Here is a 26,862-nt window from a genome sequence, read left to right as displayed (position 1 = left end):
TCCTCAGCATCGTCCGACAGATGTTAAAGGACCTCAGTCTCCTCAGGAAATAGAGACGACTCTGACCCTGCTTGTAGACAGCCTCAGTGTTCTTTGACCAGTCCAGTTCATTGTCAATAATAAAGTTACTTTAAATGACTCTGTAAAGAATGTCATAGACTATATTATACGTAATTTGGCACAGCCAATATAAATTGAACCATGTAAGAAACTGATGACTGAAGATAGCCAGATTCAGATTTATTTATCACATGTACATCAAAACTAACAGTGAAAAGCACCAATTGCATTAATAACCAACACAATCCAGCACTGCCCCAAAGCCAGTGATAAGCACCACTACATTAATGGAAAATGCAACTGGCGCCATCTTGAACCGAACCCCTGCTCCTGCCCCTGAATCTTCATTTACCGTCTCTGACCTCCAACTCTCCCTTATACCTCTCCCTGAACTCTAACCTGATCCTTAACTCCCCAAGCTGTCCCGAAAACCATCCCTACGAACCTAAACAAAATGACTATTGAGCCACGACCTCGACAGACATCAGCGCTCGGCTATGGGGGCTGTGGATTACCTGTGACCCATCTTATCTCTGCAGAATTCTCCCTGTTTTCCTACAACAATGGAGTGGTGGTCACGTCCAGTCGGGAGATGGAGAACAACCGCAGTGCCCTGTCCGCCACCTCGGCCTTTGCCATTGCAACCGCAGGTGCCAATGAGGGCACTCCCACCAAGGAGAAGTTCAGGCGTATGTCACTGGCCAGCGCAGGTAGTCTCTGGATTTTGAAACACAGAATCTGATTTCTTAATGCCAAACCTTGGTAATTGGTTCTAAAAGAACGCAACAGAAGAAGGGGGCTGATTTGTGCATTTAAATTCACCATCAGCAAGACATAAATTGTTTGAATTCTTTTGAAATGTAGGCAGCAACAGAAACCACATAAGTTAAGGCACAAACTCGGAACACAGTCTAGAGTGTTCCAATGGTTAATCAGTACATCCAGAGGGAGAAAGTGTGTCGGGTGGACAAATGGCTCTCCCGCTCCCGCTGTTTCTGAGAGTCTCCCCCACACACTGTTACTCCTCTAAGCTGATTCAGTTTAGAGTAGTGGAGGTTGAAGTTATCCATACCAATTCAGGAGCCTGATGGTTGTAGGGTGATAATTGTTCCTGATCCTGGTGGTGTGGGACCCAAGGCTTCTGAACCTCCTAGCCAAAGGCTAGAGCACGACCTGGATGGAGGGGGTCTTTGATGATGGGTGCTCCGTTTCTGTGGCAGTGCTCCATATGAATGTGCTCACTGATGGGGAGGGCTTTGCCTGTGATGGACAGGGTTGTATCCACCACTCTCTGTAGACTCTTCTTTAGGCCATTGGTGTTTCCATGACAAGCTGTGACACAACCAGCTCAGATACTCTCCGCTGTGCATCTATAGAAGTTCGTCAAAGTTTTAGTGATGAGCCATATCTGCACAAATGTCTCAGAAAGTAGAGGCGCTGTTGCACCCTTTGTGAAGACACTTACAGAACTCATCCCCTGATACAATAACGCCAAGGAATTTAAAGCTACTCGGCATGGAAGCCCAGCACTAAGACCCATGCTGAGAAAGGGGTATGTCATCTTTTGTCATAACTTACTTAAGCCTAATACTGCTCAGTCAGGCTCAAGTTAGGAAACCTCCAGTGAGACAGAGATATCTAATCTAACCCTGAGTATCGAGCTACCATTGAACCAAGCGTTCCCAACCTGGGGTTCCACGGACCCCTTGCTTAATGGTGTTGGTCCATGGCGTAAAAAAGATGGGAACTCCCGCATTAGACGGTGTGATGAGCTAATATCTGTTGTTCTCTGCCCAATTATTTCCCAATGGATTTCTTAATTGAATTCAGGCTTTCCTGCGGATCAGAGGATTTGTGACAAGGAATTTGTTATCCGAAGAGCAGCTACGAATCGGGTACTCAACGTGTTGAGGCATTGGGTCTCTAAGCATTCCCAGGTGGGTGTTTGGCTGTAAACACGAAAGATTTTGCAGATGCTGGAAACCCACAGTAACGCACAGACAAAATCCCAGAGGAGTTCAGCAGGTCAGGCAGCATCTATGGAGGGGAACAAACAGTCAGCGTTTTGGACCAAGATCCTTCATCAGGGACTGGAAAGGAAGGGGGCAGGGGGAGAAGCCAGAATTACAAGGTGGGGGAGGGAAAGGAGAGAACGATGGCAGGTGATGGGTGAGACCAGGTGAGGGGGAAGGTGGGGAGACGGGGGTGGGGGGCGATGTGAGAAGCATGGATATGAAACCATACGTATTTTATGAATGATGCCATCCTGGCAGACGATGCAGGTGGCTTTGATTTAGCTGTATTTAAGGGAAGAGGTGCCAGAGGAGTATTGCTGGCAATATTGCAAGACCTGGGAACATTAACTGTTAATTCCTCTTCCCCCAAAGGACTTTGAAGCAAACTCGGAGCTGAAAATGAAAGTGATTGGTTTTCTGGAGGAAGTCATTCACGACCCTGAACTGCTCACTCAGGAGAGGAAAGCAGCAGCCAACATCATCAGGTACATTTCCCAAGCAGGGATACACGCCAACGAAAATACGCAGCAAAACTGAATCCCAATCACAGGTAGAAGGAATACCTCATCAGGGCAGTCCACAGGGTGCTCTACGGAACCTATAACATAGAGACTGACCATCTGTGGGAAACACCCTGCAGATTAGTGCCATTGCCGCCTTCTGGGCAGTGACTTTACAAGACGGGTGACCCCAGCCATTATCAGAGATTGTCTGTCTGACATCAGTGGTCACATAACCAGGACTTGTGATCTGCACCGGCTGCTCGTACGACCATCCACCACCTGCTCCCATGGGTTCACGTGACCCTGATCGGGGCCGGTGGTGGGGGGGGGTGCTAAGCAGATGCTACACCTTGCCCAAGGGTGACCTGCAGGCTAAGGGAAGGAATGAGCACCTTACACCTCCACCCCACCACCCTTAAGGTAGTATATGGTTACATATATGTTGTCTTTGATGATCAATTATTTTGACTTTGACATGGGTGTAATTGGGTGACACGATCTTGTTGGCCTGGAAGGGCCGATTACCATACTGTAAATAAATAAACAAACACAACAGGTCAAGCGGCTTCAGTGGGCGGGGAGGAGCTGTTGATGTTTCGAGTTGAAGCTGTGCATGAATCTTGATGCGGGGTTTTGGCTCGAAACACTGAAGGCTCCTCCCTCCCCACGGATGCCACTGAGCTGAACCAGCAGAGTGCTCCCTCCTCCAGATTCCAGCATCGGCTGTCTCTAGAGTCCCCAAAAACCACGGAAGGTGATCATTTGGCCCGAATGACTCATCCAGAATCTACAGTTGTTCCTGTCCCACAGACACTTCAATCAATCCCCCACCCCCACAATAATATCCTTTATCTGACTCCCTCCTAGTTCTGTCTCGATCATTAGTTCAACCACTTCCTGCATTTCAAATGCTCTCTGCATAAATAGAAATTCCTCCAATGTTTGTGACACTTTTGTGTATGTATAAGACTCATGGTTTCAGTTTTCTCATAATGGGAAAGCCTTGACAGCCACCCTAATGAACATCTCTCCCACAGAAAGGAGGCCCGTGCTGTTCAAAGTTTCTCGTTGTTTCACTCCAGAGCAGTTTTGGGGCCGAGCTCCATGTCTAGCCTGTGACCAGAGTCGTGGTTTCCTGCTGCACGGGAGAAGACCCTTCAGCCCTCAGGCCCATGCTGACCACCAGCTGCCCATCTGTACCAATTCCATTCATCAGCACCCAGCCCATAGCTTCATCTGCCTTGGCCAAGGAATCAGCTTTATTCACCACGTACTGTACCTTTACACATATTAGGAATTTGCTGTGGTGTGTTGGTCAGAGCGCGACATGCAACAAATAACAACAGCGTTCAACAATATAAAGAATAAAGTATTATGTAAAATATAAAGTTAGAGATTAAAGTATGGATATGGAATGCAATGTGCATAAATACATACCTACCAGCATGTATTTACAATATAACTAGCATGATAAACAGTGGTTTAAAGTGTTTGCAGTGCAGTGATGGGAGTAATAGATAGAGGGAGATGGGGAGGTAACTAAAATGATTAACCCGATTAACAGTATGAGGAAAGAAACTTTTAAGATGGTGTGAAGTTTTTTGTTTTAATAGCCCTAAGGTACTTTCCTGAAGGGAGTTTTTGGAAAAGGCCGTTTACAGGGTGGGTAGTGTCTGCAATGATTTTCCTTTCTCCTTCCTTGTCCTGGACACACACAAGTCCTGCAGTGATGGTAGACAGCAGCCAGTGATCTTCTCTGCTGACCCTACAGTTTGCTGTAGTTTTTGACTATTGCAAGAGGATAATGCACCAAACCAGACAGTGTGACGATGCTCTCTATGATGGCAGTATAGAATTCACGTGGTCGTCTAGATATTGTTGTGAGAGCCTCTACCCTCACCACTTTAACAGAGAGAGTGGTACATCGCTGGTGTAAGTATCAGGTCGCAGTGGGAAAAACAACTTGTTTTTAACAAAGGTCTTGATGGATTTTGTACTTGTATCTCTGTGCTTAATGTCCTCTCCGAATAGCTTCCTCACCATCCTTTCCGTATTGTAAAGGCCTGCTAATTTTCTGTTTCCAATTCCCAGGACACTGAATGAAGATGACCCGGCAGATAACCAAATCTCACTGGAAGAGATTATGAACACGGTTGGTATGAATTTTACTCTTCAGTTTGAGACTGCCGTCATTTAGGATCTTTACACTGAAGCTCCCTCTTATTTCCCTCTCTTTGAAAAGTCGGAAGAAGAGACTTTTGAGAATCTCTCTGCGCTGGAGATTGCTGAAGAGCTGACACTGTTGGATCACCTGGTCTTTGGGTGCATTCCATACGAGTAAGTCACTGTTCCTTCTCCTTTATGATGAAAGGTGACCTCCTACATTTCGGTTCTGAGTCACCTGAGGTTCTCCAACAAGTGGGAATTGGAGGTTATGTTTCTGGTGTTCAACAGGGCTGTTCAATTGGGGGGGGGGATGTGGAGTGGTGGTCTTGGAGGAGCATCACTCCTCTATCGATTTCTTGTGTCCTACAAAGGGACTCCAAGCTGAGTCTGTTGTCATCTGTGCAAGTATATGTACAGAGAGAGCAATGGAAAACGAGTAGCAGTGTCACAGGGACATAGAGTCATACAGGCAGCATTCACAAGAAAAGGTTCAAAGGGTTACTTATTATCAAAATATACAACTCTGAAATTATTCTTCTCCAGATAGCCATGAAAGCAAGAAAACAACGACAGGATTATCATCAAACCCCCAGATCCTTCCTCCCTGCACAAAAAAAACGAACGAAAATGAAAACGGCATGTCGACTCCCAAATCCCCCTCCCCCGCACACAAAAAACAAGAAGGATCAGGCAAAATACACAGAATACAAAAAAAAGCCATGAGACCATGAGAAACGCAGAAGACCTGGGCAACATTCTCCCTCTCCGTAGCAGAGTGATCTCACCAGCAATAAAAAGGCAGTCACCCCTCTCTGGAAACACAGTGATCCCTCAGCAGGCAGGCAGCCAGCGTCTCAATCTCCCTCATCACCTTAATCAGCAAAATAGAATTGAACATCGGCTCATAGCCTCCTCGCCACGAGGCTTCCGCACACTGCCTCTGCCTCCCAGAATCCTCTCGGAGACTGCAGAGCGCTAAAACACCCAAACGATCTCCAAACTGCAAATCACAGGCTCCAACTGTTCCAGAATCACGTTCAAGATGAAAAAGAAATGTAAAAGACATAAAAGAAGTGAAATACAACGTAAAGCATAATGTTTACAAGGAATAACACAATTAAGACAAAAAAACGTGACTGGAGGAAAGTTTGGGGGATGGGGAGTGCCAGAGTTAGTTTTGTTTTACACGGAGAGTGCTAAGTGCATGGAACTTGCTACCAGCAGGGGTGGTAGAGGCAGGAACATTAGAAACTCTTAGATTGGCACAAGGATGGTAGAAGAGGGCAGAGCTATGTAGGAGGGAAGGGTTAGATTGATTTTAGAGCAGATTACGATGTCAGCACATTGTGGGCCGAAGGGCCTGTGCTGTGCTGTGGTGCTGTAGAAAGTACAAGCAGCTTCTCCACTCTATTCTATGAAATGAACCTCTCATTTAAAAATCTCCATTGTGTTCTCTCCCATTGTCTCCTCAAAATTGTGAAATTGCCTGTGTGATTATTTCTCATTTTACAAGACGCGGGGAGGTGTTAGCAGACAATACTTGTGCTGAGTGAAATGCTTACTTGTTTGCTTTCCACGCAGGGAGTTCTTTGGTCAAGGTTGGATGAAGCCCGAAAAGAATGAGAGAGCCCCGTACATTATGAAAACCACCAAACATTTCAATGATGTGAGTGCAGCCACTCAATAAACCATGAAGGGTTGTGTTTCTTCACTGAAGTGCCTCTGGTCTCCGGTGAAAGGCCCATTGATAGTTACAACGTTAAGCTGAATTAATCTTTCTTGGATAAGATTGTTAAGAAAAATGAGATTTGAAATGACATAATGAAATGCAGGGCAGGCTCAAGATTGTGGATCAAACACAGAACGTTCCACAAAGGGAATTGTCAACCATCATAGAAACCTCGTAGGAGTCAAATACTTACTTCAGAATCTATTAAAGATTAAAAACTAGATTTATTTTCCAAATATACATCAAAACATGCAGTGTAATGTGTCATTTGTGTCAAAGAGGAACGGGGCTTGTTTTGCAGTTGTTTTGTTGCTTGTTGGGTTCTGTGTTGTTCTGCCGAGCTTCGTGGGCACGCTACCTTGGCACCAGAATGTGTGGCGACACTAGCAGGCTGCCTCCAGAACATCCTTGTTAACACAAATGGCACATCTCACTGTATGTTTTGATGCGCACGTGATAAATAAAGCTGAAATAAATGGTTGCATACACAAATCCTATCAGTGAGGATTGTGCTGGGGATGCCCACAAAGTGTTGCCACACTTCTGGGGTCAAGGGACCATGCCCACAACTCACTAACCCTAACTGGTACACCTTTGGAATGTGGGACGGAACTCGAGCACCTGAAGGAAACCACACCGTCACGGGAAGAACGTACAACCACCTTATAGACAGCGGCTGCCCCTGTAAAGCACAGATGCCCCTGTAAAGCACTGTGTTAACTGCTATGCCACTTTTTGCTAATATGGGCCCACAGGGCTATCATTGAGAGCAGAGCCTCTGCATGTCATAAGAGAGTTGTCCCATTGCTAAACTCGTCCATTTGACATCAGTTTTACACTTGCCAGCCTGTCCTGGTACCCAGTGTTGAGAAGCCTTAAACCTCCTTTACCCTCTGCCACACAGAGAGTCCTCTCCATGTGGTAGTGAGGTAGTGTTTACGAGTTTAAAGTCCATTCAGAAACCAGATGGCAGAGGAGAAGAAACTGTTCCTGTGTGCCTTCGGGCCTCTGCACCTCCTCCCTGATGGTAGGAATGAGAAGAGGGCATGTCCTGGGTGGTGCGGGTTCTCGATGATGGATGCTGCCTTTTTGAGGCATTGCTCCTTGAAGATGTCCTGGATACTGGGGAGCCTAGTGCCCGTGATGGAGCAGACTTTCCTTAGCTTTCCTGTTTCTGATTATTGCAGAAGGGTTTGCAGCTCACGCTGCTTTTCATCAGAAGAAATGATAGGTCCTACTTCATAGACTCAGATCCAGATTTATTTATCACACGTACATCAAAGCTTTCAGTGAAATGTGTTAACAATCAACACAACCTAAGGTTGAGCTGGGGGCAGCTCACAAGTGTTGCCACACATTCTGGCGACAAATCAAGTCAAGTTTACCGCCATTTAACTGTATACATGTATATAATGTATGTAACCATATAATGTATATAACCAAATAATGTATATCGAAACAGAACAAAGTTTGAACCAGGTTGTAAAGCACAGCAGTACACATAACACCCGATAACTTATGAAGGTACGGATAAAATCTACAGATGAATCACACATAAATAACAAACTGATATTAAATATTGTCAGGTACAGAACAGATTAACCGGCAACACTTCAAGTACAATATACCAGGGAGTTCAGAAGCTTAACAGCCTGGGGGAAGAAACTGTTTCTCATCCTGACCGTTCTTGTTTTTATGCATCGGAGTCTCCTGCCTGATGGTAGCAAGTCAAAGAGGATGCTGGATGGATGGGTGGGATCCTTGATAATACTAAGGGCCCTGTGTACGCAGTGCTCCTGATAAATGTCCCCGATGGACGGTAGGGAGACCCCTATGATCCTCTCAGCTGTTCTCCCAGTCCTTCGGAGGGACTTCTGGTCTGATGCTGGACAGCTCCCACACCAGATGGAGACGCAGCTTGACAGGACGCTCTGAATCGTGCTCCTGTCAAACGCAGTTAAGGTGGGGTGGGATTGCTTAGGAAGTGGACGTGCCACTGTGTCTTCTTGTTCAGGGAGGTGATATTAAGGGACCAAGTGAGGTCATCTGTGATGTGCACTCCCAAGAACTTGTGTACTCTCTCTATGGAGGAGCAATGTACTTGGTAGGAGGGGACGGCTTGTCTGCAAATTCCTGAAGTCCACAATGATTTCCTTTGTCTTCTCCATCTTCATGCTCAGGTTGTTCTTCTCACACCAATCCGCCGCTGTTCCATTTCCTCTCCATACTCCGTCCCGTCATCGTTCTTGATAAGATCAAACACCGTTGTGTCATCCGAAAACTTGACGACGTGGTTTGACTGGATCCTGCGACACAGTCATGGGTCAGCAGTGTGAACAGCATCGGGCTGAGCTCACAGCCCTGGGGAGCTCCAGTGCTCAGCGTAATGGGACGAGAGACGTTGCTGCCCACACAGACTGACTGTGGCCTTACTGTTAAGAAGTCAAGCATCCATTTGCAGCGGGAGGCATTGAGACCCAGCAAGGACAGTCTCCCCACAAGTTTCTGGGATATGATGGTGTTGAACGCCGAACTGAAGTCTATAGACAGCAGTCTGGCATATGAGACCCCATTTTCCAGGTGGGACAGGACAGAATGGAGGGCAGAGGCTATTGTGTCATCAGCGGATTGATTTGAGCGATAAGCAAACTGGAAAGGGTCCAATGTAGCTGGGAGAAAGGCTTCAATGTGTTCCATGACCAGCTGCTCAAAGCATTGCATAACGGCAACCTGGTTTCATAATGACAACATGGTATGTGGTATGCTCACCATGTTCAGTAGAACACAAACAACAACAATAACAAAACAAAACAAGCCCCCCTCATCCACCCCGTCTCTCTCACACACGCACACACACACTCCCCTCTCCCCTCCAACTCCAGGACAGGCTGCCCTCCGGTGGATTCGGTCACTGCACACAACCCAGAAGAAAGTCACCTGGCATCATCCTCCTTGGAGTTCTCTCCAATTTACTTACTCTTGCGAACTTTCCCTATCAATTTTTATCCAAATGCCTTTGGAAGTTTTGATTCACTTTATTTCTGCCAAATCTGTGTCTCAGCTTACCATGTAAATAAAAAAATTGTCATGTCCTCCCCTCTCGCTCTTCTGCCCGTAATCTTAAATCATTGACCTTCCCGTCACTGGTAGTAGTTTTTCCTTATTTATATCAATTTTGAAAGAATTTGTGAAACCTCCTCTTAACCCTCTCTGCTGTATGGCAAGTCCCATCCTCTTCACAGCTGAGATCTCTCATCCCTAGGGCTGAGTTAATTTTATCCATATAAGGCCTAGACACCCACTCTAAAGTGTACTGCCTGGAACTGTCCGCAACACTTTGACGGTAATTGAACTGAATTGACTTAAATTGCTTACATCCTTCATATACATGAGGAGTAAAAATCTTTACATTACATCTCTATCTGAATGTGCAATGTGCAATTTATAGTAATTTATAATAAATAGTATGTAGAACAGGACAGACAATATAACATAGAAATACAGTTGTGTGAGCATGAATTCACCAGTCTGATGGCCTGTCCCGGATCCTGTTGGTCCTGGTTTTTATGCTATGGTACTGTTTCCCAGATGGTGGCAGCTGGAACAGTTTGTGGTTGGGGTGATTCAGGTCCCCAGTGATCCTACGGGCCCTTTTTACACATCTGTCTCTGTAAATGTCCTGAATGATGGGAAGTTCACATCTACAGATGCGCTGGGCTGTCCGCACCACTCTCTGCAGAGTCCTGCAATTGAGGGAGGTACAGTTCCCATACCAGGCAGTGATGCAGCCAGTCAGGATGCTCTCAAGAATGTCACCTTCTTCCTGTTCTCCTCAGATCAGCAACTTAATAGCGTCGGAGATTCTGAAGAACGATGATGTGAATGCGCGAACGGCAGCCATTGAGAAATGGGTGGCAGTGGCAGACATCTGCAAGTGTCTCCACAATTACAACGCCGTGCTGGTAATAACCTCAGCGCTTAACAGAAGTGCCATCTTCCGGTTGAAGAAAACATGGATGAAAGTGTCGAAGCAGGTTAGGCCGAGGGGGTGCAGTTTAATGTGGTAATTAAGTGGCTTCAGGTGAAAACAGTTGAAATTCCAATCACGTTCTTCTCTCTCTCTCTTTCTTGTTTTTAGACTAAGGCTTTAATAGACAAGCTGCAAAAACTGGTGTCGTCTGAAGGACGATTCAAAAATCTCCGGGAGGCACTGAAAAAGTATGTTTCAGATGTTGAACAGAGATACGGAAATTAGCATTAAGTGGCAACCCAAAATGGCTGCCATGCCTTGAACTGCCATTTTGTTGCATGTAAAAGCAGAAAGTGAGATTGGATACTGATGTAACAAGCCAGCAAATCATCCCCCACCCCCACCACAGCATTCCTTCTTCCAGCAGCCAGTTCTACCTCATAGAAACTTAGGAAACAGGACTGGATCTTGGCAAAGAGCAACATGCTTCACAATATCCTTCTTAAATTACAGTGGCATACACTCAGTAGCCCTGTTATTGGGTACACCCGTACACCTATCATTAATGCAAATATCTTGGTTGCAGACGGAACATATTCTGCATGGAGATTGGTGACCAGTGGTGTTCCACAGGGATGTGTTCTGGGACCTCTCCTCTCTGTGATTTTTATAAATGACCTGGATGAAGAAGTAGAAGGGTGGGTTAGTAAGTTTGCTGGTGACACAAAGGTTGGGGGTGTTGTGGATAGTGTGGAGGGCTGTCAAAGACATCGATAGGATGCAAAACTGGACTGAGAAGTGGCAGATGAGTGTGAAGTTGTTCATTTTGGTAGGTCAAATATGATGGTAGAATATAATATTAGTGGTAAGACTCTTGGCAGTGTGGAGGATCAGAGGGATCTTGGGGTCCGAGTCCATAGGACACTCAAAGCAGCTGCGCAGGTTGACTCTGTGGTTAAGAAGGCATACAGTGCATTGGCCTTCATCAACCGTAGGATTGAGTTTAAGAGCTGAGAGGTAATATTACAGCTATATAGGACCCTGGTCAGACCCCACTTAAAGTACTGTGCCCAATTCTGGTCACCTTGCTACAGGAAGGATGTGGAAACTATAGACAAGATGCAGAGGGGATTTACAAGGATGTTGCCTGGATTGGGGAGCATGCCTTATGAGAATAGATTGAGTGAACTTGGCCTTTTCTCCTTGGAGTGAGGGAGGATGAGAGGTGACTTGTTAGAGGTGTATAAGATGATGAGAGTCATTGATCGTGGGGATAGTCAGAGGCTTTTTCCCAGGGCTGAAATGGCTAGCATGAGAGAGCACAGTTTTAAGGTGCTTGGAAGTAGGTACAGAGGAGATGTCAGGGGTAAGTTTTTTACGCAGAGAGTGGTGAGTGTGTGGAATGGGCTGCCGGTGATGGTGGTGGAGGCAGATACAATAGAGTTTTTTAAGAGACTCCTGGATAGGTACATGGAGCTTAGAAAAATTGAGGGCTATGGGTAACCCTAGGTAATTTCTAAGGTAAGTACATGTGGGCCGAAGGGCTTGTATTGTGCTGTAGATTTTCTATGTTTCTGTGTTTCTATCTAATCAGCCAATCACGTGGCAGCAACTCAGTGCATAAAAGGATGCAGACATGGTCAAGAGGTTCAATTTTTTTGTTCAGACTAAACATCAGAATGGAGAAGAAATGTGATCTAAGTGACCTTGACTGTGGAACGATCGTTGGTACCAGACGGGGTGATTTGAGTGTCTCAGAATCTGCTGATCTCCAAAGATTTTCACACAGAACAGCCTCTAGAGTTTACAGAGAGTTGTTGGAAAAAACCATCCAGTGAGTGGCAGTTCTGTGGGTAAAAGTGAGAGAGGTCAGAGGAGAATGGCCAGACTGGTTCAAACAGACAGAAGGGGCAGTAACTCAATGTGTTATGATGGTGGTGTGCAGAAGAACATTTCTGAACACACAACTTGTAGAACTTGAAGTGGAAGCAGAAGACCTCATTGGGTTCCACTCCTGTACCAATAAATTGGTCACTGAGTGGATTTTTGCCTAGGAAGCCTGCCTCATGAGAACTCTATAAGTTTAGATCGGTACATGGATGGGAGAGGTATGAGGGTCTATGGTTCAGGTACAGTTGATAAGACTAGGCAGAATACTAGTTTGGCATGGACTAGATGGGCTGAAGGGCCTGTTTCTATGCTGTAGCACTCTATGAATCTGTAAGTGCTGAATACTGCCCCTCGGTGTAAGAGTTTCCCCAGTCCATTTTCCAATCAACAGTCCTGCTAAGGCATTAGCAGAGACCGGAAGCACTTTCTAGATGCCCATCTTTCCTGAGTCATTCAGTGTGTAACATTCCCAGCTTGAAGGTTGTGAGTTCAAGCCCCACTCCAGGAGCTCAAGTGGAAAGATTTCGACTGGTACTCCAGTGCAGTGCTGAGAGCTAATCACACTATCTTCCTTTCAGATGAGGCACTAAATCAAGGCTGTGTTTAGGTTTAATGAACATACAAATCAGAATCTTATTATCACTTACTTGTATCTTGTGAAATTTTAAACACACAAGGTCCGCAGATGCTGGATATCCAAAGCAACATACATAAAATGCTGGAGGAACTCAGCAGGTCAGGCTGACCAAACAGTCGGCGTTTCAGGCCCGGGTCTTTCTTCAGGATGGAGCTCCTCCAGCATTTTGTGTATGTGATGTTTCGCGACAGCAGTACAGTGCAATATATAAAAAATTACTATAAGTTACAATAACAAGTATATTTAAAAATAATTCAGTAGTGCAAAAAAGATCAAAATGGTGAGCTAGTGTTCATGGGTTCATAGACTGTTCTGAAGGCGGAGGAGAAGAATGTAATGTGTATCATCAGGCTTCTGGTACCTCCCCTTTGATGGTACATTTGTTAAGTAAACATAAAAGATTCAATTTGAGATTCAGATTCATTTATTGATCACAGGTACATCGAAACGTACAGTGAAATGTATCGTTTGTGTTAAGAACCAGCACAACCTAAGGACGCTGGCCTTCAAACACAGAGGAGAGGCCTAGACCCCAGATGTCCTTCTTCACATCACTGGCCTTTGAATATGGAGCGTGGAGCAGAGGCCTTGACTCCAATCTGATCTCCAAATTTCTGTCCCTAAACCCTAACCTGACGTCTAACTCCCCCACATTCTCGTCCTTAAACCCCAGCCTAACCCTGATTGTCCCCAAAACCATCCCTACAAACCTTTAAAAAACCAGCTAAATCTGAGGCACAACTTTGAGAAAAGATCTCATTGTCTTTATTTGAAAAAGAGCAGGAGAGTTCTCTGAGGTGACCTGGCGAGTATTTATTGCTCTATGAAATCCTAGTCTTTCTATTTTTCTTTCATAACTAAAATGTCTACAGTTTGATATTTAACAAGCAACTTCTTGTTTGTTGTCTGCAGTTGTGACCCTCCATGTGTTCCTTACTTGGGAATGTATCTGACGGACTTGGCGTTCATTGAAGAAGGAACGCCTAATTATACCGAAGATGGCTTAGTCAACTTCTCCAAGATGAGAATGGTACGTCAGTGAACATTGGATAGATTCTTTCCCTTGTTCAATCATGTCTCTCTCTGCTGTACTTTACTGGCAGAAAGTCTGGTGGATGGGAAGACATCTCCACACACAAAAATGGTTTGACAGTTTTCCCCAAACTCACCTTAATTAAAAGATAGGTAGATATAGATAGATATACTTTATTAATCCTGAGGGAAATTTGGTTTTGTTACAGCACCAACCAAGAATAGAGCGTAAATATAGCAAAACAAAAACCCCCAAAAATCAAACAACAAAATGCAAGCTATGCCAGATGGAAAATAAGTCCAGGACCAGTCTATTGGCTCAGGGTGTCTGACCCTCCACGGGAGGAGCTGCACGTTCGATGGCCACAGGCAGGAACGACCTCCCGTGCCGCCAAGTGTTGTATCACAGTGGAATGTGGCTGAAGTCCAACAGTAAAAAGTTCAATATCCAGTCTGCAAACACATTCCTCGATCGTAATATACCCCGGATTGCACCATCTGTTGTTAACCAGATCAGTAAGCACCCAACTCCTTTACGCTTACTGCTCTCAGTGCACTTCCGGTCAGCCGGAACGGTATTACCCACCGAACTCCTCTTCTCCGTAAGTCTCTGTTGTCTCGACCCGGTCCTCTTTCCTTGACTTTGTGATCCCCCTAAAAAGAATCATAATTATTATCACTAACAAATGTCGTAAAATTTGCTGTTTTGCGACACCAGTACATTGGAATACATAAAATATTCTATAAATTACCAAAAGAAGTATCCATGTAAAAATTAAATAAGCAAAAATAGTGAGGAAGAGTCCATTGTCCATTCAGAAATCTGACGGTGGAGGGGGAGAAGCTGTTTCTAAAATGTTGAGTGTGTGTCTTCAGGCTCCTGTACCTCCTCCCTGATGGTAGCAATGAGAACAAGGCATGTCCTGGGTGAACAGGGTCCTTAATGATGGATGCTGCTTTCATGAGGCATCGCCTGTCGAAGGTGTCTTCGATGCTGCGGAGTCTAGTGCCCCTGGTAGAGCTGGCTGAGTTTGCAACTCCCTGTAACCTTTCCTGATACAGTGCAGCGGACCCTCCACACCAGACAACCAGACAGTGATACAATCAGTCAGAACACTCTCCACGGTGCATCTGTAGAAATCTGCAGATTTTTAGTGACATACCAAATCTCCTCAAACTCCCAATGAAGTATAGCTGCTGAAGTGTCTTGTTCATTGAAGCACCTTCAATAACTCCAAAAGACTGAAGTTGGGTAAAATACTGAAAGGCTTTTATTCGCTGTACAATACGACCTCCATGCTGAGTGTCTGCCCCTGGACTGAGGGGGAGGGGCAAGGCAAAACACCTTTATTCAGGGATCTGTGGGAGGAGCCACAGGGGCAGTCAGCAGAGGGACGTGTCCAGACATTTAACCCAGTTACAACATATATATGGTTTACCACATTCATCAATATGGTGGGCCCGGGAGAGATCTTCAGAGAGGGTGACACCAGGAACTGGAAATTGCTCACCCTTTCCCCCGCTGATCCCTCCTGCCACTAGTAATCATCTCGGATACCGAAGGCATTGATTGTAGACAGTACCGATCACCCTGTGATACTTCTTTCATGATACTGTTTGGCAAGGGGCTGTTTGTCCAACAGCATCATTGTACAAAACTGTGCTTAGTACACTGAGAATGGACCTGTTGCAGGCTGGTTGGTTAATATCGCAGCTTCTATGCCATCAGAGAACACATATATGAAGGAAACAGATTACTGAGGGCAGCCAAACCTGAGGATAAATCTCCGTAGACCCATCCAATTTAGGGAATCAAAGACTCTTGTGAGTTCAGGAAAGTCCACGAACTGTGTTTGATGCTGCTCCTGCATTTCTCTTGGACTCGTGAGCAGTGGAAATCACGCCATTGTGCCTCTAAAGAAAAGCTGGGCCTTCTGTGTTTTGAGAGCAAATCTTTGTGACCAGTGATGGGAGGCAGTTGAGGAGGAAGATCGGGATGACTCTCCTCTTGACAGGTATTTCACTGCTTGGAATTGCTGGTTATAGGATTCTTGATACCGTCCAAATACACCAGATGTTAACGGAGTCTCCAGAAACAATGAACTTCAGTGTAGGACCATACACAATCCACATCCTTCTACCAAGGTACATGACCATACACTTCTCAACACTGTATGGCATTTTCCAGCTCTTTGCTCGTTCTCCTGATCTGTCTAATTCAGGGTTCCCCAACCTTTTTTGCACTGCAGACCGGTTTAATATTGATAATATTCTTGCGGACCGGCCAACGGCGGGGGGCGGGGGGGTGTTCAAGTAGGGTTAAACTCACCTCAACATGTCTTTTACAGTTAGGGTTGCCAACTTTCCCACTCCCAAGTAAGGGACAAAAGTACCAGTCAAATCTCGGGACACTTTACCCCAGGAAAGACTACCATGACCGTGAAGCCTTGCGCGGGCACCTGTGTGCGCATGCGCGTACGTGCCAATTTTTTGCCCACAAATCGGTTTTGCCTTTATCTTCCCGACTATACTGTACATACATTATTTCTACTTTATATAGGCTGTGTATTTATCATATCATTCCTGCTTTTACTATATGTTAGTGTTATTTATTTTCGGTTTTATGTGTTATTCGGTATGATTTGGTAGGTTATTTTCTGGGTCTGGGAACGCTCAAAAATTTTCCCATATAAATTAATGGTAATTGCTTCTTCGCTTCACGCCATTTCAGCACGAACGGTTTCATAGGATCGATCTACCTTAGCGGGGGAAATATGGGACAAGGGCGGTCCCATATGGGACAAACCAATTTAGCCCAATATACAGGATGTCCCGGCTAATACGGGACAGTTGGCAACCCTATGTTCAAGTTCAACAGTGTGTGACAGGGAATGAGGAAAGGTGCAGCTGACTCATATCGCTTCCTCGCGGCCCAGTAGCACCTGCTTTGCGGCCCTGTGGTTGGGGACCGCTGGTCTAAGTCATTCTGCAGCCTCCCTGCTTCCTCAACTCTACCTGCATCTCCACATATCTTTGTATTGTTCGCAAACTTGGTCACGAAGCCCTCAATTTCATCATCCAAATCACTGATATATAACGTGAAACGAAGCAGTCCCAACACTGACCCCTGCAGAATATCACAAGCCACCAGCAGCCAACCAGAAAAGGCTTCCTTTATTCCCACTCTTTGCCTTCTGCTAATCAGCCAATCTTCTCTCCATGCTAGTATCTTTCTGTAATATCATGGGCTCTTACCCTGCTTAGCAGCCTCATGTGTGGCTCATTTCATTCCCTTGGCATTGTTAATGAGTTGGCATAGGCAGAAGTTTAAAAAAAAACTTTGCTTATTTTCTAAATTCCCGTATTGACTAAATGGATATGAGCTGTACTAAGCACTTAATACAGGATCATGTCACTGTGCTGTACCAAGCCACACAATCGGAATTTATGAAACAGAAAATGATGGAAATACTGAACAGAGCAGAGAGCATCAGTGGAGAGAGGAACAAAGTTAATGGGCGCTACAGTAGTGTAGCAGTTAGTGTGACACTATTACAGCTCAGGGCATTGCAGTTCGGAGTTCAGTCTTTGCAGAGAGTCCCTGTACGCCCTCCCCATGGATGCAGGGGTTTTCTCCGGGTGCTCTGGTTTCCTCCCACAGTTCAAAGACATACCGGTTAGTAGGTTAATTGATCAGAATCAAATTAGAATTCGGTTTAATATCACCTGTCATGAAATTTGTTATAATGCAGCAGCAGTACAGTGCAATACATAATAATAATAAACTGTAAATTACAGTCAGTATGTATATTTTAAAAAGTTAAATTAAATAAATAGTGCAAAACGAGGGAAAAGATAATGGTAAGTTAGTATTCATGGGTTCAATGTCCATTCAGAAATCTGATAGTGGAGGGGAAGAAGCTGTTTCTGAAAAATTGAGTGTGTGTCTTCAGGCTCCTGTACCTCCTCCCTGATAGTAGGAACGAGAAGAGGGAATGTCCTGAGTGATGAGGGTCCTTAATGATGGATGCCCCTTTTTGAGGCACTGCTCCCTGAAGATGCCCCTGGATGCTGGGAAGGCTAGCGCCCATGACAGGGGTGATTGAGTTCACGACTTTATGTAGCTTACTTCCATCCTGGGCAGTAGACCCCTGCCCCCCCCCATACAGACAGTAATGCAGCCAATTAGAATGCCCTCCATGGTACGTCTGTAGAAGTTTGGTGAAATACCAAATCTCCTCAAACTCCGAATGAAATATAGCCACTGTCGCCTAGGCTAGATCCTCCGAGATGCTGACACTCAGTAACGAAACTGCTCACCCTTTCCGCATCCGGTTCCTCGATGACGGCAGGTGTGTGGGCCCTTGTCTTTACCCTTCTGAAGTCCACAATCAATTATTTGGTCTTTCTGACATTGAGTACATGATTGTTGCTGCGATCAACCAGCTGATCTTATCTCGCTCCTGTACGCCTCCTTATCAGCATCTGAAATTCTGCCAACAGTAGTGGTGTCTTCAGCAAATTTATAGATGGCATTTGAGCTGTGCCTAGCCACACAGTCGTCGGTGTAGAGAGAGTACAGCAGTGGGCTAAAGGATGTGAGGTGCGCCTGTGTTAATTATCAGCGAGATGGAGGTTTATTTCCGACCGTGATCTCCTGGAGAGGGAGTTGAGGATCCATTTGCAGAGATCATTGTAAATTGTCCTGTGATTAGGCTAAGGTTAAATCAGGAGTTGTAGGGTAGTGTAGCCCAAAGGACTGGAAGGGCCTATTCTACATTGTATGTTGAAATAAATAAAATGTTTTCGCTGGATGACCTTTTGTCTGGCCTGCCTGATCCCCTGACAGAGGTGCAAAGGGACTTGACAGTTCTAGTGCAGGATTCCCTAAAGGTTAACTTGCAGCTTGAGTTGGTAGCAAGGAAAGCAAAGGCAATGTTCGTATTCATTTCAAGAGGACTAGAATATAAAAGCAAGGATGTAATGCTGAGGCTTTGTAAGGCATTGGTCAGACCACATTTGGGGTATTGTGAGCAGTTTTGGGCCCCATTTCTAAGAAAGGATGTGCTGGCATTGGAGAGGGGCCAAAGAAGATTCACAAGAATTATCCTGGGGATGAAAGGGTTAATGAATGAAGAGTGTTTGATAGATCTGGGCTTGACTTTAGAAGAATGAGGGGAGATCTCATTGAAGCCTATCAAATATTGAAAGGCCTAGAAAGAGTGAATGTGGAGATGATGTTTCCAATAGTGGGTGCGTCTAGGACCGGAGGCCACACTCAGAATACAAGGACGGTCCTTTAGAACAGATATGAGGAAGAATTCCTTTATCCAAAGGCTGGTGAATCCATGGAATTCATTGCCACGAATGGCCGTGGAAGCCAAATTATTGGGTATATTTAAAGCGGAGATTGATAGGTACCTGATTAGTCAGGGTGTCAAAGATTGCAAGGAGAAGGCAGGAGAATGGGATTGAGAGGGATAGTAAATCAGCCATCAGAATCAGGTTGATTATCATGGGCATTACGTTGTGAAATTTGTTCACTTTGCAGCAGCGGGTCAGTGATAATAGAGGGGAAAGCTGAGTTACGGTAAGTGTGTATATATAATAGTTAAATTAAATAAATCGTGCTCAAAAGGAAAGAAAAAATAGCGAGGTAGTGTTCATGGGTTCCATGTCCATTCAGAAATTAGACGGCAGATGGGAAGAGGCTGTTCCTAAAATATTGAGGGTATGTTGTCAGGCTCCTGTACCTCCTCCCTGATGGCAGTAACGAGAAGGAGGCATTTCTCGGCTGGTCAGTGTCTTTAATGATGGACGCCAGCTTTTTGAGGCATCGCCTTTCAGAGATAACCTCAATGGTGGGGAGGCTAGTGCCCGCGATGGAACTGGCTGAGTCTAATACTCTCCGTTGTTGCACAAAAATCTCACAGAACAGTGAAAATCATCGGAAAACCAACCTTGGCAGAGTTTGCTAGTCTCAGTGAGAACTCATTGGTCACCTTCGAAGTGGAGTGAAAGTAAGGTGTCCTCAATCCCAAGGGACTACTGAGGAGGAAAAAGAGAGTTCAAGAGGGTCCAACCTTGATGGAATAGTAGATAATTGGTAAAATGATAAGTTGCAAAGATAAAGTGGACAGCCCATGCCTTTTTCCCAGGGCAGAAATGTCTAAAACATGACGGCATAATTTTAAGGTGAATGGTGGAAAGTATTGGGTAGGATGTCAGAGAATGGGTATGTGGAATGTCCTGCCGGGGTGATGGTAGAGACAGATAGATCAGGGACATTTGAGAGACTTGTAGATAGACACAAGGATGATGGAAAAATGGAGGGCAATATACCGTTTGTAGGATGGAAGTGTTAGATAGATCTTGGAGTAGGTTAAAAAGTCAGCATAACATTGTGGGCCAAAGGGCCTGTAATGTAATGTTCTATGTTGTATAATTGATAATATGTCTTGTACACAGAGGTAATCTACATCGAACAGCCCTTTCCCTTCTGCCGATGCTTTTGTACACAAGCTTTTTACGTGTACTTATATTTTTGTTTGGCTCTGACTGTTTTCTCTGACTGCTCTATAAATACTGTACATTGTGGAAACCATTTCAATTTCTGTTTACTTTTACAGATATCTCACATAATCCGAGAAATCAGACAATTCCAGCAGACCTCCTACAAAATAGAGCAGCAAACCAAGGTCAGTTCATTTTAAGCGTTGTGTAAGTTAAAAGGTTTAACCGCATCTTTCTGATTTCTGCGTGGGTGTACAAAGGAAGGATGTAGGCAAGCACGGTGAGAAAAATCCCATGGCCGCTTCACGTTGTGCCAGGAAACTCACAACATTTACCTGATCTGCCAGACAGAAGCTCAGTTTGGTAGCTTATTCGAACAGTGTTTCTGACAAGGCTGCACGTCCTCAGAAGAATGCAACGATCAACTTTATTCTCCATATACCTTACGTGTATTAGGAATTTGATATGGAGTGATGGTCAGGGGGGAGACCTGCAACAAAAAAACAACATTCAACAATTATAAAGAATAATATAAAAAATAAACTTAGAACTTAAAGTGCAGAATATGGAATAAAACGTGCATAAATACCAGAATGTATTTACAATGTAAACAGCTTTATAAAAAGTGGTTTAAATTGATTACAGCGCAGGGCAATGATGGGGGGGAGGGAAGGTGGGTGGGCAGGCTAGAATGGTTGATCGGACTCACCCCCTGAGGGAAGAAACATTTAAGATGACGTCAAGTTTTGGTACTGCTGTAACCGTTATTTAGTACTCACATCTTTTGCTCAAGTTTAGATTTTATTTTTAAATCTTTCCTTCCAAATAATCAGTTTTCATGGATCCACCTACCTTCGTATATTAGCATGTTGAGTGGTCCCACGGCTTCCCCTCCACATCACACACCTACACAACTGGGACTGCAGCTCTGCTCTCTCGTTGTTACTGGACAAAATCCCGGAACCCCCAACTAATGCACCTTCACCACACCAAATGCAGTTCCTTGGGAATAGAATGCATTAAATGCTGGTCTTAACACTTTCCTAGAATTTTGTTAAAAGAGAAGTTCAAAGTTAAATTTATTATCAAAGTACATATACAACCTTGAGATTCACTTCCTTGTGGGCATACTCTATAATCTATAGAATAAAAAACCGTAACAGAACCAGTGAAAGACTTCCCAACCAGAATGAAGACAACAAACAAAAAGAAGAATTTCTTTTTTAATTTCAAAATATACTTTATTCAAAAATAAATATATACAATAAACCATTCAATAACTTCATCCTTTACATACGTTTCCATTATAGTCAGTACATATCAATACTAACAAATAAATAAGCAAAAAATATCAAGAACATGAGATGTAGAGTCCTTGAAAGTGAGTCCACAGGCTATGGGAACAGTTCAGTGTTGGGGTGAGTGAAGTTATCCCCTCTGGTTCAAGACCCTGATGGTTGAGGGGTAATAACTGTTCCTGTACCTGGTGGTGTGAATCCTGAGGCTCCTGTACCTTCTTCCTGATGGCAGCAGCGAGAAGAGAGCATGTCCTGGGTGGCGGGGGTCCCTGATGATGGATGCTGCTTTCCCGCAACAGAGTTTCATGTAGATATGCTTAATGGTGGGGAGGGCTTTACCTGTGATGGACTGGGCTGTATCACTACTTTTTGTAGGATTTTCCATTCAAGGGCTTTGGTATTTCCATTCCAGCACGTGACGCAGCTAGTCAATATACTCCCTACTACACATCTACAGAGAGTTTGTCATCAAAGCCCACAAAGAGGTGGTCCTTACATACTGTTGAGGGGGGAGCACTGGCTGGCACGGTAGCATACCTAGTTTGATACACTGAATACTTGACCTCTCAATCTTCCTCGTAATGGCCTTGCACTTACTGTCTATCTGCTCTGCACCTTCTCTGTAGCTATTACACTTTGTTCTACATTCTGTTATGGTTTTACCTCAATACGCTGTTGTAGTAAATTGATTTTGTACGTACATTAATCAAGACAAGTTTTTCACTCTGCCTTGCTACGTGGTGCAATAATAAACCAATTTATCGATGGATATTTTGCAGATGACCCACTGATAGCTAACAACAAAGTGCTGCCAATAGAGACAAGCTGAAAGCCTTGTGTCTCTCTGCCACCCTTCACGGCTCCAAATCCCGTTCCGTACAACCAATGAAGTGTTTCTAAAGCGGGGTTACTGCTGCAGTAAAAAAAGGCAGAGGTCAAATTGTCCATAGCAAGATCCCTCAATCTGCCATGTTAGAAGCTGAAAGAAATACTTTGGCCAGATTAACATGGACAACTATTTTCCCTCAGAATTTTGTGTGTTACTCTGGATTTTCAGCATCTGCAGAATCTTTTGCGCTTATGATTTTCAACCCTTGTTCAGATAATGACGTTGGGTCTTTCGGCTTTATCCCTGAGTAGTCGTGGAGTTCACTTAACATCTCACACAAAGGAAGGCACCTCTGACCTTGCTGCATTCCCACAGTATCGACGCAAGAAGATTTGGTCTAGGCTCCCCTGTTGTGATCTCTGCAGTAGGTCTGAATTGCAAAAGTCTCTGATTCACAAGTGAGAGTGAGATCACTGAAGCAACAATGAAGGTGACTTTCTGGTGAAGATAACAACAAGATTGCAGATTCGAATCCCATATTCCAAAGTCAAAGAGCAAAGTACATATATTACATACAACCTTGAGATTTCTCTCCTCCCAAAACAAAGAAATTCAAAAGAACCCAAAAAAAAGACCATCAAGCACCAAATGTGCTGAGAGAGGGAAAAACAAATCATGAGAACAATAAAAGTAAGCAAATAGCATTCAGAACAAAACTGAGTCATAGACATGAACCCAGAGCAGGCCAGGCCACAGCCTCAGACTCAGTTCAGCACAGAGCCCTCAGACACAGATCCCAGAGCAAGGCCAGGCCACAGCCTCAGCCTCAGTTCAGCACAGAGCCCTTAGACACGGATCCCAGAGCAAGGCCAGGCCACAGCCTCAGCCTCAGTTCAGCACAGAGCCCTCAGACATGGAGCCCAGAGCAGGCCAAGCCACAGCCTCAGACTTAGTTCAGCACAGAGCCGAGTGAACATCGCAGAGCCTTCAGACATGGAGCCCAGAGCAGGCCACAGCCTCAGGCTCAGTTCAGCACAGAGCCCTCAGACACGGATCCCAGGCCAGGCCACAGCCTCAGGCTCAGTTCAGCACAGAGCCCTCAGACATGGATCCCAGAGCAGGCCAGGCCTCAGATTCAGACCCAGTTCAGTGCAGAGCTGAGTAAATGCGCCCAGAGCAGCTGGAGCAGGCCACAACCTCAGCCTCAGTTCAGCACAGAGCCCTTAGACACGGATCCCAGGTGAGGCCACGGCCTCAGGCTCAGTTCAGCGCAGAACCCTCAGACACAGAGCCCAGAGCAGGCCACAGCTTCAGCCTCAGATGAGCTTTAGAGATCTGCTCATTTGTAGGGCAGTACACTGGCCCTGCTCATAAAGGTCCTGACTGCACAACCTGTAAATGCACTTTCGAGGACTCTACAACTCGTGTTCTCAGTATTATTTATTTACTTTATTATTATTGGCACAATTTGTCTTCTTTTGCACATTGGTTGTTTGTCAGTCTTTATGTTTTTTTCATAGATTCTAGTGTATTTTATTTGCTTGTAAATGCCTGCAAGAAAATGAATCTCAAGGTAGTTTGTGGAGACGTATATGTACTATGATCATAAATTGACTTTCACTTTGAGCTGTTTCACTGATGCCTATCGGAGAAGGTAATCTGAACTCCACTGTAGTCTAGCCTCTTTGTAATCCAATCCTGTACGACCTACTGAGTGTGGATAAGGGGAATTCCCGAGATTCCATGTAGATGAGATTTCCAACAGGAAAGGCAACTGTAATATCCACGAGGTTTCATGGCTCAGGATGTGACCTGGCTGTTGAATATGGAGAACCAAAGCTTAACATTGAAGTATGGGCCCATCACAGAGCTGAACTTAACTCTAGTCTGCATTCTTGAATTCACCTGCACTCCAGCAACCGCACAACCTACTAGGCTCGTTCCAATAATTTGACATGGAATATTTAAAGGCCTAAATAGAGCGGATGTGTAGAAGATGTTTCAATTAGTGGGGAGTCTAGAACCAGAGGACACAGCCTTAGAACAGAGGCACAGCTCTTTAGAATAGAGACGAGGAGAAATTTCTTTAGCTAGAGGTGGGTAAATCCATGGAATTCATTGCCACAGATGGCTGTAGAGGTCAAGTCATTGGAAGTTGATAGGCAATTGATTAGTATGGGTATCAAGGAAGGTAAGAGAATGGGGTTGAGAGGGAAAATAAATGAGCTGTAATGGAATGGAGGACAAGCTTGATGGACTGAATGGCCTAATTCTGCTCCTATGTTTTGTGGTCTAAAACTGTCCTGTTTTGTTTCATTCAGGTGGCGAGGTACCTATTGGTCCAGACCAATGTGATGGATGAAGAAAGCCTTTATGAAGCGTCCCTGAGGATCGAACCAAAGCAGCCGACCTGAGTCACAACCATCCCTTTGCCTCAGAAACCCTTACATAACCAACGACACCGCCGGTCTCCTTCAGCGTGCTGTGCATGGGCCACGGCTGAAGTGAAGACACCATGCCGTGCACCACCCACCCACCTGCTCCTGAGGGCCATTTGACAATAAATAGCTGCTGGACTTCTCCTGTAGAGCAAATATTTCCCCAACCCCCCAAAAAAAATACTACAGCAGTTGTTAGTATTTGTGGTGACAACTGAGCCATTTTAGCTTTCTTTAAATCTACGCAGTCCTTTAAAATTGTCCAGAATGGATGGTGTAATGGGCCAGGATACTGTCCTTCCAATTCCAGGGTTTGGATCCAATCCAGCCCAGGGTGCTAGGCCCCGCGATGGACGGCTGCCCTCCCTCGTGAACGTGTGGATAGTCAGCAGACTCCTTTCATCACTGAGGCCAGAGTTCACGTCCTGAGCGTCAGGCCGAATGTAGTCTCTCTGAGGTGGGACCTGTTCCACGCCAGCCCGTGCTGATGGGCTGAATGGCCCTTCCGGCTGACGAAGGGCTGTGTGATGTCGCTATCCACGGCGTGGTCGTCTCATCGCGGGCTCGAAGCCAAACGCAGAGATCACCCCCCACCCCTGCCCAATGAGGGTGACCTTTTGCCACTGGAAGGCAGTGTGATGTGACTGACCACCACACCAATATTTCCCAGGGAGAATCCAAGTTCATATCCCAGACTGTAGGCTTTCTCTTCCCATTCACTAACCTTCCATCTCTGGGTCTCAATGAAGCTCAGCTTGAAAGGTTTCCTTTCTTTGATTAAACTGGATTAGCACCCCTGGGACCCTGGTTTGAATCCTACTCTAGTTGTTAAATAATGAGACTCCAAGGTTCAGTCCTTTTTGGACAGACTGAAGCCTACAGCACAAAAGCTCACTTGACGTAACACCAATTTCCAGCTGATGTCCATGGCCAGTGTGGAGATGTCCACTCACCCATTCTGAGGCTAGATACATCACTCAAGTGTATAGAAAGATCAGTAGACTGCACCTGCCCCACGCTGTACCCAACCGCAGAACACCGAACGCCACATCCAAGACTAGATCAAAAGTTGAGCTTTATTCGTCACATGTACATTGAAACATCAACACATACAGCGAATGCGTTGTTTGCGTCAATGACCAACACAGTCCAAAGACATGCTGGGGGCAACCCCAAAGTGTTGCCATGCTTCCGGCGCCAACATAGCATGCCCACAGCTCATTAACCCTAACCCGTACGTCTTTGGAATGTGGGAGGAAACCGGAGCACCCGGATGAATCCCATACGGTCATGGGGAGAACGTAGAAACCCCTGACGGGCAGCGGGGGGGGGGTAGCGGAATTGAACACTGACCACTGGCGCTGTAAAGCATTACGCTAACCACAATGCCCCCGTGAGGCCCACATGCTCAGCTCATTAAGATGAGGCTTACCAGGATAGACCTCACCTTAAGGAGAACCATAGAAATTAAAATTGTGCCCCTGATCCCTTACAAAACAGTTCTGGAATAAGAGTTAAGCTGAAGCTCGAACTCCAGGCCACTGCTTCTCTGTAGACCTCAAGCTGGTTTGAGTTTCTCTGGATCTGCTCCGACTGACACCAGATGCACCGCATTCACGGTGGGTGGGATAAGGTTTGTCCACAGAGGCTTCGGTCAGCTCTTGGAGTCTCCGAGCAGTGACGGGAAACAAGAATAAGCTGGAGCTTTGCTCTGTGTGTACTTACATTATTCGAAGGAGTAAAGAGATTTTTCACAAGTCTAACCAAGTTTTCTCGGTTATT

General features: G+C 45.2%; 1 protein-coding gene across 1 annotated transcript in view; it reads left to right on the top strand.

Moving 5' to 3' along the window:
- The window catches only part of rasgrf1 (Ras protein specific guanine nucleotide releasing factor 1), a 123,726-nt gene extending 96,864 nt beyond the window's left edge, over positions 1–26,862 (top strand). Inside the window, exons 17-27 of the mRNA XM_063066224.1 lie at positions 600–770; positions 1,891–1,997; positions 2,448–2,560; positions 4,670–4,730; positions 4,821–4,915; positions 6,326–6,410; positions 10,310–10,507; positions 10,612–10,691; positions 13,883–14,000; positions 20,632–20,700; positions 24,964–26,862. Coding sequence (XP_062922294.1) covers positions 600–770; positions 1,891–1,997; positions 2,448–2,560; positions 4,670–4,730; positions 4,821–4,915; positions 6,326–6,410; positions 10,310–10,507; positions 10,612–10,691; positions 13,883–14,000; positions 20,632–20,700; positions 24,964–25,056 — 1,190 coding nt within the window. The 3' untranslated portion in view covers positions 25,057–26,862. The remainder of the gene's footprint in view (positions 1–599; positions 771–1,890; positions 1,998–2,447; positions 2,561–4,669; positions 4,731–4,820; positions 4,916–6,325; positions 6,411–10,309; positions 10,508–10,611; positions 10,692–13,882; positions 14,001–20,631; positions 20,701–24,963) is intronic.

The sequence above is a fragment of the Mobula hypostoma genome, chromosome 13 (assembly GCF_963921235.1).
Source record: "Mobula hypostoma chromosome 13, sMobHyp1.1, whole genome shotgun sequence".
Lineage (NCBI taxonomy): Eukaryota > Metazoa > Chordata > Chondrichthyes > Myliobatiformes > Myliobatidae > Mobula > Mobula hypostoma.
The sequence above is the reverse complement of the archived record's forward strand: the minus strand, read 5'-3'. Positions and strand labels throughout refer to the sequence as shown.